Source organism: Morus notabilis, unplaced genomic scaffold (assembly GCF_000414095.1).
Source record: "Morus notabilis unplaced genomic scaffold, ASM41409v2 Scaffold139, whole genome shotgun sequence".
In the NCBI taxonomy this organism is placed as follows: Eukaryota; Viridiplantae; Streptophyta; class Magnoliopsida; order Rosales; family Moraceae; genus Morus; species Morus notabilis.
Genome location: NW_010361068.1, coordinates 690702 through 706062, shown reverse-complemented (window position 1 = coordinate 706062; position 15361 = coordinate 690702). Strand labels below are relative to the sequence as shown.

General features: G+C 29.6%; 2 protein-coding genes across 3 annotated transcripts; one reads left to right on the top strand and one right to left on the bottom strand.

The window, feature by feature from the left end:
- Positions 1-732: 732 nt before the first annotated feature.
- Positions 733-3174, bottom strand: LOC21408094. The gene is made up of 8 exons (XM_024165766.1): positions 3126-3174; positions 2852-3013; positions 2555-2658; positions 1939-2145; positions 1570-1653; positions 1348-1413; positions 1146-1211; positions 733-783 (listed from the first exon to the last, which is right to left on the bottom strand). Exons 1-8 carry the CDS (start codon positions 3172-3174, stop codon positions 733-735), a joined length of 789 nt encoding a protein of 262 aa, XP_024021534.1.
- A 9161-nt stretch (positions 3175-12335) lies between these two features.
- Positions 12336-14483, top strand: LOC21408093 (40S ribosomal protein S15a-1). 2 transcript variants are annotated; one of them, XM_024165785.1, is made up of 4 exons: positions 12336-12410; positions 13298-13438; positions 13520-13680; positions 14159-14483. In XM_024165785.1, the coding sequence occupies exons 2-4, from the start codon at positions 13306-13308 to the stop codon at positions 14255-14257; spliced, it is 393 nt and encodes a 130-aa protein (XP_024021553.1). In that variant the 5' UTR covers positions 12336-12410; positions 13298-13305; the 3' UTR covers positions 14258-14483. The 2 variants fall into 2 exon arrangements, with proteins under 2 accessions (XP_024021553.1, XP_024021554.1); XM_024165786.1 differs by lacking the exon at positions 12336-12410 and adding an exon at positions 12767-12823.
- Positions 14484-15361: the final 878 nt, after the last annotated feature.

Sequence of the window (15361 nt, the reverse complement as noted above, 5' to 3'; positions counted from 1 at the left end):
TTTTTTTTTTTTTTTTTTTCTCTTTTCTTTTACATGGAAACTTCTAATATTTTCATTTAACTTCATTCTCAGATTGCAGCATGGAAAAACCAATTATTAAGTTGAAGATCAAACATAAAAAGGCGAGGAGCTACTTTGATTCACTTGCAAGCGATCTTGCACTTGACATTGCCTTACGACTACCGACAATCTCAATCCGCTCTCTCAAATGCACCTGCAATTTTTCTAGTTTCCTATTGACATTTTTAATTTGCAAATGAAAAAGGTTAGTTAGTAAGGGATTATCAACCAAAAAAAAAAAAACTGGAGTTCGTCGATTCATGAATCATCCCCAATGCACATTTCTAATTATGTGCAGGTTCTTATAACAAATTTACGAGACACAGAATAGACATGTGCATTTGTAATTGGTTGAGACGGTACTGTAAAGATATGATTAATGAGATACTCTTTTAATTACCCTAGCTTGAACCAAAAAGCAAATTAGAAACTGTGTATTACTCCAGATTTCCAATTTTGTAGCTTAACTTTCAAAAAATATATATATATATATATATATATCAGCTTTTATGTTATGAGGATCAACATTAGTTTAACTAATCAAAAGGTTTTAATAGCTTGAATCAACTTCCTCCTTAAATACATAAAATCTACCATATTGTAGAGCAGTGCATAAATATATAACTAGCATTTGAGATATCTATTCATATAGTGGTTTTCCTTGGAAGCTAGCTAGTAACGTTGATATTTGTGATCAATTCGCTCTTGATCAATTGTCACTTTCTGTGTAAATGATATTGGAACCAAGCATTAGTAAGCAAAAGGGCAAGTAATAGATCGATGGTTCTCCAAAAAAAAAAATCATTTGAGATTGTCAAAGAAAATAGTAAAAGTACACCACATGGGTTATATTTAACAAGAGTGAAACTGAAATACAACATTTTTTTTCCTAAAATATTTTGATTGTTACTTCTATGCTACATAATTATGTGGTAGTTACTAAATGATTATAGTTTCTGCTATTTGTATAATGTTTCTGCTATTTGTATAATGTTACTTTTTGTTATATTTCAACATGACTAGTCAAATTATACTACATGTCGAAATTTTCTAAGATAAATATGTACCTTAAATTGTAATAATACCTGTGAGTGAGGCAGGCTTCTAACACTACTATCATATGAGCTGCTCAGCATCCGAAACAGATTCTGCTTCAAGAAGAAAAAGAAGGAAATATATGTCAGCCAAATAAAAATTAATTATAAAAGAAACGCAGAGATATATATTTCTTAAAGATATGTGTAAGTTAAAGGGCACATTAGAAGAGTTAATATGATATACAAATACCTGAATTTGTTCCTGAAGAAGCTTGATATAAAGAGAAGCCTCTTGAAGAACTGATGCAGTGTCAGTCTGCAATTTGGTTAACAATTAAACCAGTTCAATTATTTTTTCGAAATAGATAGCCAACCGTCTTATATCAAATTGCCGATTCAAATTTTAACTCATCAAAATTCAAAGAAGAATATTGAAAAAAAAAAAAAAAAAAAAAAAGAAGAAATTACAGACCTTGCCATAGGGGGAAACCAGCTTTTGAAGAGCAGTGATTTTGTCAGTGAGCTTTTGGCTTCTCCTTACAGGCAGTTCCTGCACCTACATATATAATGTGCAAAAACAATGTCAAGCACCTTATAGCTAGCTGACAGAAATACACAACCTGTAAGTACATTATATATTCCATTTTTAACTGATGTTCCCTATTAATTCTCAATGGCAAAACCAGTCAAACCTTCTTCACAAAAGATCATCCATAATTTGTTCAAAATTGGACAAAAATAGGCCTAGTTACAAGGTTGCAATTACTATACATGATTAATATACATATATATATATATATATACATACACGGGTATGTATGTATGTATATGTAATGTATACCTTGTGCTCGTGCATTCCTGTTAATGTTTCTCTCATCACTTGGTGTTGCCATTGTTGGTTATTTCCTGTCACTTTGCTTCTTTTGTTTTTTCCCCACTCATTCAAAGTTGTCCTGTCACTGAGCAGCTCGCTAATGCCACTTTTAGCGAAGATGTCATTATTAACTTCAATTGGACGTTTCCTTGCATTTCGAATAGCCTGAATTTCCTTTGAAAAAAAAAAGTTAGGAAATTGATGCTTTCATTGGATAATCAAATTTTTGCTCTCTTTTCTAATCGTACGATGATAATCTGAGTGTGTCGCTTTTCAAATTATTATTCATTGCTAACTTTTGACTGTTCACCAATTTGCTCAACCTCAACAGAACTACATCTAACAATGCTGTTTAAGGTGAAAGACTAAATCATCATATACTATTTTCTCCGCTATCATTTCTAGTCGTTTTCACTTTATCTTTATTCTCTTGTACTTCTGGTACACCCTAATGTATCTACTTATAAAAGTCAAGATCAACTACTGATCAAGATACTCAAAAGATAAAATAAAATAAAAGTACAAAGAAATTATCACCAAATAAATAAATAAATAAATGATGGATAAAGATTAACATATATACCATATCAAGTTGTGAAGCCAAAATCTTCTTGCCAAGCAACATTGACTGGTGGTGGGAGGTATTGTCAAGATCACACGAGCTAAAGACACTTGATGGAAAAACTGCTGTTTAACAATGTGAGAAAACAGTGGTCATTTTTGTCTTTTAATGGTTGTCAAATATGGGAGAGTGGGCTAAAATACAAATTTCAGGAAAGGGATGGTTGAAAAAGAGAAGAAAAGATATGTGGAAATTAGGCAAAAGTTGAGAAAAGTTGTTCCCCATAAATTATATATTAGATAGTGAAATGCAGCAAACCTGGTTGATAGGTGACAAGTGATGACTGAAAGCTGGGAAATGAGTAGTTTTCAACTCTTTGTTGGTTTTCATGATTGTCCAAGAACTTGGGCTCCAAGCAAAAGCCAGAACTCATGTTGTGGAGATTTTCATTCCACGTTTGGAGCTCGTAATTAATGTTACCTGAAACATATGGTAAGAAATTAAACACATAAAAAAATCATCAAGTTATGTCTGAATAACTTGAAGTTTATGTTAAAAAAATGAATAATTAGAATTTCAAAAGGATCGTTACCGAATTCATAATTAGGCGATACAAATGGAAGAATGGCGGGATTCCTCATGTTGACCAAATGATTGAGATCGATCTTCTGGTTGAAATGGCCTTGTTCTGAACAGTGTCAAAAGCCCTTTGAAGATCAGAGCCGGCCAGTGGCGTAAGGATACATAAATAATTGAAACTTGGGAGGAAAATTATAGTCTATGCTTATGATGAAAGAAATATAATTTTCAAAGAATTATCTTCCATATATGTAGGCCATATTTATACAGACATACGCATACATATATGACGAAAAACGCTCAAAACAAATGGCATTAATGAAAATGAATATAAGTTTTTTGTGATCAATACCAGAAAGATTTAAAAGTTTATATTGAAGAAAGGATTATGCCCTCACACAAAATAATATTATGAATTTCTTTGATATACATATATATATATATGTGACAAAATATACATACAATAAAACTTTCAAACGCAGCTAAATAAGCTCAACATCCTTAACAAAATGTGATTGGCATATGAACCTCACCTTCAATTAAAAAACGTCAGAGAACACAAGGTTTTGCTCTTTCCTCAGTCTATATATAAGCTCTAGATATTTGCAAATGAACAATTAAGCGAGGAATACAGAGGGACATATACGTGTATATATATATATATATATATATGTGTGTGTGTGTGTGTGCACGCGCATATATACATATACTTGTAAAAGAGGGGTATATATATTTTTGAGTGTAACAAACGGTTGTTTCCTTTTGGAGAGAGTTCTCTTGTCACAAGGCGCTATTTATTGCTGACTGAAACGAATTAAGGGAATATAAAACGTTCAAGTGACGCAGAAAGTCAGAACCTAATTATAATAACACTAGGACCAGGGCGGCTAATTATCTCTCTCTCTCTCTCTACACTAGGCAATATGTTATCTATCTGTTTTATTTCGCTATCACTTAATTTGACTTGCTTTTTAATATTATTTCACTGAAAGTGATTTTTCTTTTCTTCCTTTTTCTTATTTGCATTACTTTGTACGGTTACAGAAAGGAATATTAGTCCAAACTATACAATTACTTCAATGTGGGGGTTTTTATATACTTTTTTTTAGCATAGAAGCATATATATATATATATATTAAAACAGTCTATATACCTAAACTATAACTAGTCCATTTATTTAAGTCATTGTTCTAGCTAGTTATTTTGAGTCATGCGTTTTATGGGTTAGGAAAAGGATGTGTTTTAAATAGCTAGAAACAAATTAAAATTAAAATGACACAAAAGGCAATATATATACATTTCGTATTTTGTGACAAAGCAAGACTATAAATATGCGTCGTTAGGCTTTATTCACTTTGTTGATTCGAGTTTAGAATTCGAGTTGAGATGTGATTTTATGTGAGAGCTTTTTACTGTAATAAAAAAAGTTAGATGTGATTGTTTGTGAGAGCTTTTTACTGTAGAAAAACTCGAATTCTAAAATCGAATCAGCGAAGTGAACAGGACCTAAATGTCTGGACACATAATTTTCTTTTTGCTGAGAATGTATATATTGTCACATTTGTAGTATTGGCATATATAGTATTTCTTCGCCATACCTGCATATTTGTAGAAACCTCTCTTTTAGTATAAAAAATTCTTATTTTCATGTATAAGCTGTGAAGACAATTAGACAAAACGGTAAAAGCTTGTTCAAATAGGGTACATCTTTGGACCTTATAACCATATCACGTAAGAAACACAATCACGCAAAACATATATGAATTATAATGGAAATCCCTTCAATAATAAGCCTCGTTCATTTCACCGATTCAAGTTTAGAATTTGAGTTTTGCTATAGTAAAAAATCCTCAGAAACAGTCACATCTAACTTTTTTACTACAGTAAAAAGCTTTCACATAAAGTCACACCTCAACTCGAATTAAAAACTCGAATCAGCAAACTAAACAGGCATATATATATATATATATAATGGAACTCTACCATTTATGACAAAAAGAATACTGAGAATAGTAAATATATAATAAGGGATAGGGATAGTATAGTAATTAGCAGTAGCAAGAAGTAAAGCAGTTGTATAAGAATTATATTTACTGACAAAATTATCAAAGTAACAATTCATGCAATGCAATAATTATAAATCATATATATATATATAGTTATGTTAATTATATGGTATTATAAATAATGTGACTGTTGTAATTTAAAATGAACTTATTATATTACAAACATATATACACGTTGTCATGACTTGATCTGTCTTTCACTGCCTGGTTTTTATAGCTTGTCTCCACATGTGCCACCCGTTCAATAGTTAAGCATTTGACCTATTCCCACTATAGTTGACCAACATTATTAGGCTTATAATATTAATGTTATTATATTCTGATTTATATATCATCAGACACTATTAACCCGGCCAAAAGTTTTTTCATCTTTATGGGAAAATTGTAAAGATACCCTCAAGACTAGAGAAAGCGGCAATAAAAATAAAAATGTATGCCCTTCTTTAGACATTTTTAAATTCATGTCCTTCTTTTCTCCTTTTAAATTCAAGTTAAGAGAGAACAAAAATAATTAGAAGAGAAATTCTTAAATTCATGTCCTTTTCTCCTTTTAAATTCAAGTTAAGAGAGCACAAAAATAATTAGAAGAGAAATATAGCATTACTTTTTTTGTCATTTTTTTTGTCACATACTGCCTTTATTGTTTGACACTCTACTATCTCATTTTTTATTTAAATAGTAATATATAATATTAACGGAGTTCACATGTCAAACAGTGAATGCAGAGAACGATAGAAAGAGGATGCTAGCATTAGGCCTTCATATTTCTTACATTTCTCTATTTTTAATTCTACTTTTACCTCCTTTATATCTAATAATACTATTTGTGCCCTGCTCCACTTTTCTTTGTTGAATTAATTAATAAAACCGATCACCGATAGTAATGTAACAAAGTCCGGCAAATCTACAATCCTATACTAGCTAGTCCAATCAAATATGTCAATGCCGAAAGTTTAATAACTATCAAGCAATTGAATTTGAACACTATTATATTATCATATTCATAATTTAATTCCGTCAAATAAGTAGATAAGAAGCTAGCGGGCGTAGTCATTGACGCAGTACTAATCATTTATTAAACATTGATTAGAATATAAAATTCGGTTGACCAAGTTTGAACGCAAAAGTCAATATATAGGCAATCGTTTTATTATGGAACAATTATTCTTTCAGAACAATGATTATATAAACATAAGCAAAGATTAGACGTGTCTTTCTTCTACGTACTCTATTATGTATTGCATTTGCACTATTGTACTTCTTTAATTTTATATAAAATAAAAAAAGTACCCTTTATTTCGATCAATGATACGTCATGAGCCTGAAAGTTTATTGTATAAATTAATATTGAACTTCATGTCACAAAATAATGACATGTGGAGATCTTGAGTATATGCCCTAAAACTTCCAGCAAAATACCAAACAATAGAAGCTACATTATTTTATACTAGTGTTGCCAAACAATGTGGCACATATATTATGTTTATTAAATTTATAAATTAATTACGTGGTTGATATTATGTGTTTGTTTTATAGGTTTGAATTACTATTCAAACTTTTTTTATGCAGAGTTTTCTATCACAAATTTAAATTTATATCTAAACTTTTTTATTCAAACATATAAACCAAACGTACCCATAATTTTTTTTAAAACAAATTTAGTATGAGAAATTTACTGATGCATGAGCATATTTAGACTTCAGTGGCCTACATAACTTCGGCCATGAAGAAGTAGCTGAGCCCGTTTGTTGGGTGTCCACGGTTTTATAAGAGACTTCTTCGAAACGAATAGTGTTTGGAGTAAATTTCTGAGTCTGGTTTTGAGTGGTATTTAAAAATTTTGATTACTTTTTTTTATCATTTGCAACTTTTAAGAGAAATAATTGTGTCACCTTTATATCATTTACACTAGTCTTTTTCCACCCTTAAAATTAAGAGTAGTAATATTACTGAGATGAAACTTCATCGTGTATTAGCAATATAAATATATTGACATATGTAATATACACATACAATATTGTGTGTGAGTCGAACGGATATTAGCTAGCCATCTCGAATATTGTTTCAGTTTGTTTTAATTAGCTATGGAGAAAGAATCAGAATAGGCGCGAGATTAGAGAATTCTTAAAATTGAACGACGTATATTGTATTGCATGGCTGACCTACCAATTGATCGATAGAATAATATACATCCTTGAGGCTTGAAGTTGAAAATATTCCTGTGGGTATGTTTGCTAGCACATCATCATGAAGTCCCCACGAGGCCATCACCTTAATAATTTTGATCAATAGAAAATATTACAAAATTAAAAATTTATTGACACTTTCTCTTTGTCGTGTCTTCTGATTTTTTTTTTCTCTAATTAATGACGTGTTTAATTTCTGGCCAAAGAACATGTAAAAGTAAATGAAAAATACGAGAAAATCGAGCCCAACAAAAAACCAAGAAATAAGTGAGGAGAGGCGGATTTAGAAAATATGAGACAAATAATTTTTAAAATGTATGAGTATTATATTTTTACTTTTTATTTTTTATTAATATTTTTTAGTTAAAGAATTATATTAGTCAAAAAGATATTAATTAAGAGCTGAAAGTAAATATCTTAAAATAATACATTAAAATTGTGAGTTCACTAATTTTTTGTACAAAAACATAATTTTAAATTTTTTTAAAAAATGATGTGTTCGTGTGTGATTTTGGGGTTGTTTGGCAGCCTCATTCTTGAATTAAAAATTAAAAAAAAAAAGCAACTCGAGTTACAACTTTATTCAAATTTATGTTCTTTTAAGTTTGAACTCGAGTTTGGGACTAAAACTCGAGTTCAAGTTTCCCCTTCAACTCGAGTTCAGAAACTCGAATTCAAATTAATGACCAGTATTTTTTCTATTCTTAAAAATGTTATAACTTTTTCGTTTTAATTCTGATTGAGATGATTTTTTTTCTATGCGTTGACAACGAAAAGACAAATAAAACCTCACCCATATACCCTATTAAAATTTTCCATCAGCATTGAGTTTTTATTAAAATACTATCTGAACACAAATTCAAGTTTTGACTCACTCAAACACAAACTCAAAAAGATTATTATCTCAAACCATAACTTAAATGTACACAACCAAACACAAACTCAAGTTACAACTTCAACTCAAATTATAACTCAAACTCAACTCAAAATCTACACTCAAATCACCTAACGAAAAAACAACAAAAGAACAGCCCCTTTATTTTTTTAAGGAAACATTTACAATCAAAACTAAAAGAACAAAAAAAAAAAAAAAAGATTAGGTGAGTCGGTTGTGTGCTGTTGCCAATGTGTTGTTACGCAGCTGTAAATAAAATTATACATATTTTAAGTAAATGTCAAAATTTAGGAGCGCAACTATTAAATTTTAACTTAAGAGACGTTTGGTTCATGAATTAGAATTATGAGATTAGAACTATTTTTTATTTATGTGTATTTTTTGTGAGAGAAAATACTGTAGCGAACCATGAATTATAATTCGAATCAGGGTACGAATCCCCTTACTAAACGTCCCTTTAGTTTTGTATTTGGAAAGAAAATGAGATGGAAAGAAAAACTATAAAGGATAGAAAATCAAAATTAAAGGAAAAAAAAAGTTTATGGTTTTCTCTTTAATTGTTTGGTATGATAGCAGAAAATGAATTTATCTTTTCTTATAACAAAAATATTAGAAGAATTATTTTAGAGACAATTACCATTTTATCCAAGTAGTATTAACTAGATTTCTTTTTAATTCTAAAAAAGTAATAAAAAATTTATTATTTTTTGTCATTAATGTTCGAGAGGTCCCTGCTTTCTTTTCTTTCTAGATTTAGTCTTTATAGTAAAAATTGTTCTATCTTGAACCTTAAACTCTTTAAGTGTCTCAACTTTAGTCCTTCAGTTAAAATTTTATTAAAATTTGGGTGGAAATTTATGACAATCTTGTAATTTCACCTTAAATAATGAACAATCTTGTAATTTTGTAATATCCTTTTTTTTTTCTTTATGTGTTTTTACTAAATATGCTTTATTATTATTTTTTAGATTAAACACAAACACTTAAACAGTAGAACTTTTTTTTCTGTTTATGTTTAATTTTCTCTGATATGTTTCTTTGTACTTTATTGTTGTTGGCGTGTATTAGATTTTTTTTTTTTTTTTTTTGCTTTACAGTTTGAGATTAATGAGTTTTAAGATACGAAAATTACTAATTACTTTTCTATGTAAAATGTAAATTAAAGCCATTATAACTTTTTTTTCTTATGTATGAATTTAAACAAAGAGATTCCATTTACACATGATCTATAACTTAAATTGGACTTTTTCCTCCCACCAACTTTAAAAAGCTGCCTCCAAGAAAAAAAAAAAAAAAGTTATATGTTAGTTTCACGGTCAGATTGTTTAGCCTTTTTTATTTTTAAGAAAAGTCTGATTATGAACAAATTTATAAAAATTTATTTGTTACTAATTTATTTTGGCGCTTCATTGTTGCTATGAGCAAAAATTTTGTTTAGTATCTGTTAACCATCTTATTCTAAAATCACGGTCAGCTTCACCCTAAGTAATTCTTCCTTCTCTTTTTTCCCCATTAATTGCAACTTTTTCTATTCAAAATTTAACGGAATTTTAACTGAGAGACTACATTTGAGACACTTAGAGTATGTTTATTTATATAACTCAAGTTATAAATTAAGTTGTGTATGTGAGAGAAAAATACAATACAAAAAAGTTAAATTTAAATTTTTATGAGAAAAATAACTGTAATAATATGACTTGAATCATTTTAAGAACAAGACTTTAAATGAGACTTTAAATAGTTTAGTAACCCTGCTCAATTTACTTTACTGTCAGCATTTTGCATTTCATTTTCCACCAATTTGTGGAAGGACAAACTATAATGGGACCCACTCTCTAGTTTTTCCAATAAAATTTCATTTCCATCCAAACTTCCCTCCTACCAAACATCTCAAATTACCAATTTCTATTCCAAAATCCCTCCTTACTTCCAACTTTCACTTATACTAAACGGAATATAAGAGTCTCACATGGATTGGATGGTGATGGTTTATAACAAACCTTTGCCTTATTATAAATAGTCTAAGCTCTCCAAGTTTTAGTATCCAAAAGACAGAATCAATTGGTACTTTGTGTTTTAACATAATTATCTTTTAGTACTTTACATTTTTAGTAATTTTAAATTAATATTTTTACGTTTTATAACATTATTTTTTAGTACCTTGAAGTTATTTTTTAAGATATAAAATGTTAAATTTACCATTCTCATTACTTTACCAAAAATTAATAAATTTAGAAAAAAATTTGAAAAAGTTATTTTAAATTTAAAGCATTATTTGTATTTTTAATTTTTAAATCTTTAAAAAAAATTTAGAATTTTTCTAAATTTATTATTAATTTTTTTGGTTAATTAATAAGAAAGGTAACTTTGACATTTTACATTTTAAAAATGCTAGACGACAACAAAACTATGTAGAACCACTGTTGTTAGTGGTAGTGATTAGTATAAGATTCATCTTGCGGTGTTAGGTTGGATACGTGGTATCACTCGTTCTCTTTAAAATGTTAGGGAAACAAAAACTAGTTCTTTTTTATTACTTTATGTTTTAGAAATAATATTTTTAGGATTATGAAGTTTGATTAATTTTAGACTGTAATAGAATGTACCTCAATTAGACAAAAAAAAGAGTGAGAAAATTGGTTAACTCACCATGTACGTGAGATTTTTATTCTTTATTCTTAATTAATACCCTATTAATTAATATAATTTTTTGACTAAAGACTATTAATTAAGATTAATGGGTGAAAATTTAAGACTCATGCATTTTAAAAGATATTTGTCTCATTTTCTCAATAAAAAAAAAATCTTTCACCTTAAAATGGTTACGTAATAAAAAATAATTTACATTTTTTATTACAAAGTTCACTTTTTACAAATAAAAGGGGGGAGGAAGTAATGATTTTTATGGGAGAATCTAGCAATTTCATTCCCTTAAAAAAATGAGAAAGAAGTAAATAGCATATTTATAGTAAATAATTAAAGTAAAGAGTATATTTTAAAATTATTTAAAGTTACTGTGTAAATTTTATTTTCACGACTAGTAAAATGATTCTTTTCCACATAAATTTTTTCTTACAACTGGTAAAAAAGATTTTTTCACAGAAATAAAATTTTTTTTTACTATGTAAATTATTTTTTTATCAATCATAAATAGAAAATTACACGATAAATTACTATTTACTTAAAATAATTTTAAAAATTGCTATGCACTTAATTTAGTTTCATAAATCTGTTATTTACAACAAATTTCTATAAAAAAAAGTAATTATAATAAATGGCATGACCAATAGAAAGTGATCTTTCTCTAATTACCTAGTTGTCATCCCTTGATGTAGTAAATAACATATTTATGAGACTAAATTAAGTAAATAGCTTATTTTAAAACTAGTTAAATTAAACAAAAATTTACCGCGTAAATGTTTCATTTAAGACTAATAAATTCTTTTCCACGTAAATTTTCTTTTTAAGAATGCTAAAAGAATTTTTTTCCACGTGAATACAGTTTTTTTACCATATAAATTATTTTTTATCAGTGATAATGACTCATCTACATGATAAACTAACATTTACTTCAAATAATTTTAAAATATGCTATTTACTTAATTTAGTTTAAAAAATTTACTATTTACTATAATTTTCCTTTCAGAGTGATAACATCAAAAATATATGAGTAATCTTGACAAATATTTTATGAAAGTGCACGGGTCAAGATTTTTACTCTTTGTTATTAATTCATAACATTTTTAATCAAATAATTACACTAATAAAATAATATTTATCAAAAATAAAAAATAAAAGTCACTCATACATTCTTAAAAAATATATATATATATTTTTTCAAAATATATATATAGTCACGGTTATCCTGGACTTCTTTCCGGAAAAAGTAGCCTGTTTGAAAGAAAGGGCGGGTAATTGTGGGGCTTCCTACAATGATCGTTTTTGGGCTACATCCTAGTATAGTCCGGTCCGTCTTTAGCGCTCCAAACTTCAAGAATTCGAAGCCCAACAAGGAGAGAAGGGCGAAGCAGTAATTTTACCTCCATTTCGATCAAATATATTCCAGATTAGGGTTTCACATCCATCCCTTCAAAATCAGGAAGAAACCCTAGTAGCTCTTAGAGATAAGAGGCGCCTCTGAACATTCGACGGTACGAAATACTCGGTTTTTTTTGGGTTCGCTTTAGGCTAATAGCAACGTCTCTCTTTTTTTTTTTTTTTTTTTTTTTTTTTTTTTTAAATAATAATAAGCTTTGTATGTGATATGACTGAGTTTTGTTCTGTTTTTGACTATTGTTTGCTCGCCGAGAAAATTTGAGGGTAAAAAAAGTTAACAATCACCTTTTGTCGTCTGATGTTGCCTCGTAATTTAGCTGCCTTTTTATTGTATGCGTCTTCTTCTTCCTTTTTTTTTTCTTGGTTAATTTTAAAATTTGGTTTTTATTAGTACTTTATTTCTATTTTGTGGATCTAGGCCCCATTGCAAGATTTATGTGTATATATACACGCACACATCGTATATATTTCTCTCTTAGAAATCAACCCTAGCCGCATCTTGTTCCAGGTGCCTCTCTGTTACGCTCACCTCTGCCCCTCTCTCTCATTCATTCCCTCAGTCTCTCACTCTAATTTTCTTAAACTCTAGTTTTAGGTTTTTCTTTGTTTCAAAATCAGAATTCTCATATAATTTTTTTTTTTTGGCACAAAAATCGTTTTTTGGACTTTGGGGTTTTGTTATTTTCTGGTCATTTTTCTAATCTGGTTTGTGATACTGAAAATATTGTGATTTGCGAACGTGTGATGGCAGAGTTTGTTTTATTTTAGTTTTAGGTTAGATTAAAAAAATTTGCGAATGTGTAATATTTTGCTAAAAATTCAAGATAACTTGTTAATGTCTTCTTTTTGTTGTTATGATTTGTTTGTAATTTAAGTTGGTAAATTCGGCTTATTCAATAAGTTTATTTCTGAAATATAGTGTTTTATCCCATTTCATTTGAGCATTTGAGGATCTCATTTGTAAGTGTACAATTATATGCAGAAGCTACAATGGTGAGAATCAGTGTTCTCAATGATGCTCTCAAGAGCATGTACAATGCAGAGAAAAGGGGGAAGCGCCAGGTCATGATCAGACCATCCTCGAAGGTGATCATCAAGTTTCTTTTGGTGATGCAGAAGCATGGTGAGGTTCCATTCTTTTATATGTAATATGAATGGAGTCGTTTTACTTTGTGTTTACCCCCGTTGTTTTTGTCTATGATAGGATACATCGGTGAGTTCGAGTATGTTGATGATCACAGGGCTGGTAAAATTGTGGTCGAACTGAATGGAAGGCTGAATAAGTGTGGAGTTATTAGTCCGCGCTTTGATATTGGTGTTAAGGAGATTGAGGGTTGGACTGCGAGATTGCTTCCTTCAAGACAGGTTAGCCCAACTACCAAATCTTTTGGGTTTGATTTTGTGCTGAGAATATTCAAAGCCTTGAAACAGGATAAACTGTTTCATTTGCTTGTCCATGTTTAAGAATGAATCGACCGTGGTTCACAAAATAACTATACTACAAGAATGAACAAAATAACTTTGGTTCAGGGCACACAAATATATATGGTTTTTTGTCTCTGATCTCCTTTAGGTTTTCATAGTCTTATTGGTATGTAGCTGAGGGTCCTCTTGCTAAAAGTATTTCTCAACTAAGGGGTTGTTTGGTAATATACTCAAAACTCAAACCGTGGTTCTGCTATAATGTTTTTCTCTCACAAAGAATTTGAATAACAAAAATTCCCTCCAATAATTCTCTCACAAAGAATTTGAATCAAAACCCAAATCATGGTTCAACTTCACTCCAAACGGGCCCTAAGATTATTTTGCAATTTTGCTTACCGCTATTATCAAAATATTGCAGTTTGGTTACATTGTATTGACAACTTCAGCTGGCATCATGGATCATGAAGAGGCTCGTAGAAAGAATGTCGGTGGTAAAGTGCTCGGTTTCTTTTATTAGTTCAAGCTTGCTTAAAGAACGAGGGTAGAATTTTTTCAGTCCGAGGAGCATTTTGGTGTATTCCGAAACATGCGTAGATTAGGTCTATGTTCTGTTTGATTTTGTGCTGTTTTGAATGCGAGTTTATCAAATTGTTATTTGCATTCTTTAAAGAGACAAGAATTTTGTTTTTGCAAGTTGCACTTTCCCTATAAGCAATTCATGCTTCTTATCTTGTTTCTCGTCACTAGTATCTTAACTAAATTCCAACGATCACAAAGTGACATGTTAGAAAAAATGAAACTTACTGTATGGCTTCAAGAGTGGCTCCAAATGTATTCATTATATGAATATCTTGTTAAATGCTGTTCAACTAACCAACTACCTCCGTTGACAATGCTCTTGAACGTCTGTAAGGAGCTTGTATCCCTGCCTTTGAATCAAAGCAAACACCCTCAGTTTAGAATACTTTTGGCACCTCTCTTGGGAGATAAACGACACTGGTTTTGTGAGTTGCTATGCAGAGCACCCTCAAACAACGCCAGTTTAGTCTAAATGGGCATAGGTTCGAAATTATTGAAGTTGGTTATCGGTTTGAACTGTTCAGGGTTTTTCCCCACAAAAATTTGAAAGTTTATCCTAAACTTACAAACTAAACGCCTATTGATTTGTTGGCGTTTGGTGACTCGTTGCAATCGTGATCGCAATTAATTTTTTGATAATTATGGTATTTGTCGCACCACAACTTTTCAATCAAGTAAAGAATGAGAAAGAGGTAAAAAGCTATGTTTGTTTCAACGGTTTAAACTGTTAGAGGATTTAAATTGTGTTTGAGAGAGAAAAGTTCAAGGGCAATTCAAACTATTAACAATTATTTAAGGATAATTTAAATTGTTGATTTTATAATTCATCTCCCCTTAAATTCAAATAATCTAATGTCTCGTTCACTTTGTAGATTTGAGTTTTCAATTCGAGCTGAGATGTGATATTTTTTGAGAGTTTTTTACTGTAGCAGAAAAAATTAGATGTGATATTTTTTGAGTTTTACTGTAGAAACTTAAAATTAAAAACTCGAATTGGTGAAATGAACGAGTCGTAAATTATTGTCAATAATTCAATAGTTTC

Excerpts from the sequence above, each read along its gene's own strand:
- LOC21408094 (XM_024165766.1), bottom strand. The coding sequence starts at position 3,174 with ATGAGGAATCCCGCCATTCTTCCATTTGTATCGCCTAATTATGAATTC. Across the intron at positions 2,659-2,851 it reads ACTTGTCACCTATCAACCAG|CAGTTTTTCCATCAAGTGTC; the intron begins GTTTGCTGCATT and ends ATTGTTAAACAG. Across the intron at positions 1,414-1,569 it reads TGGTTTCCCCCTATGGCAAG|ACTGACACTGCATCAGTTCT; the intron begins GTCTGTAATTTC and ends ACCAAATTGCAG.
- LOC21408093 (XM_024165785.1), top strand. The coding sequence starts at position 13,306 with ATGGTGAGAATCAGTGTTCTCAATGATGCTCTCAAGAGCATGTACAAT. Across the intron at positions 13,439-13,519 it reads TTTGGTGATGCAGAAGCATG|GATACATCGGTGAGTTCGAG; the intron begins GTGAGGTTCCAT and ends TGTCTATGATAG. Across the intron at positions 13,681-14,158 it reads GATTGCTTCCTTCAAGACAG|TTTGGTTACATTGTATTGAC; the intron begins GTTAGCCCAACT and ends AAAATATTGCAG.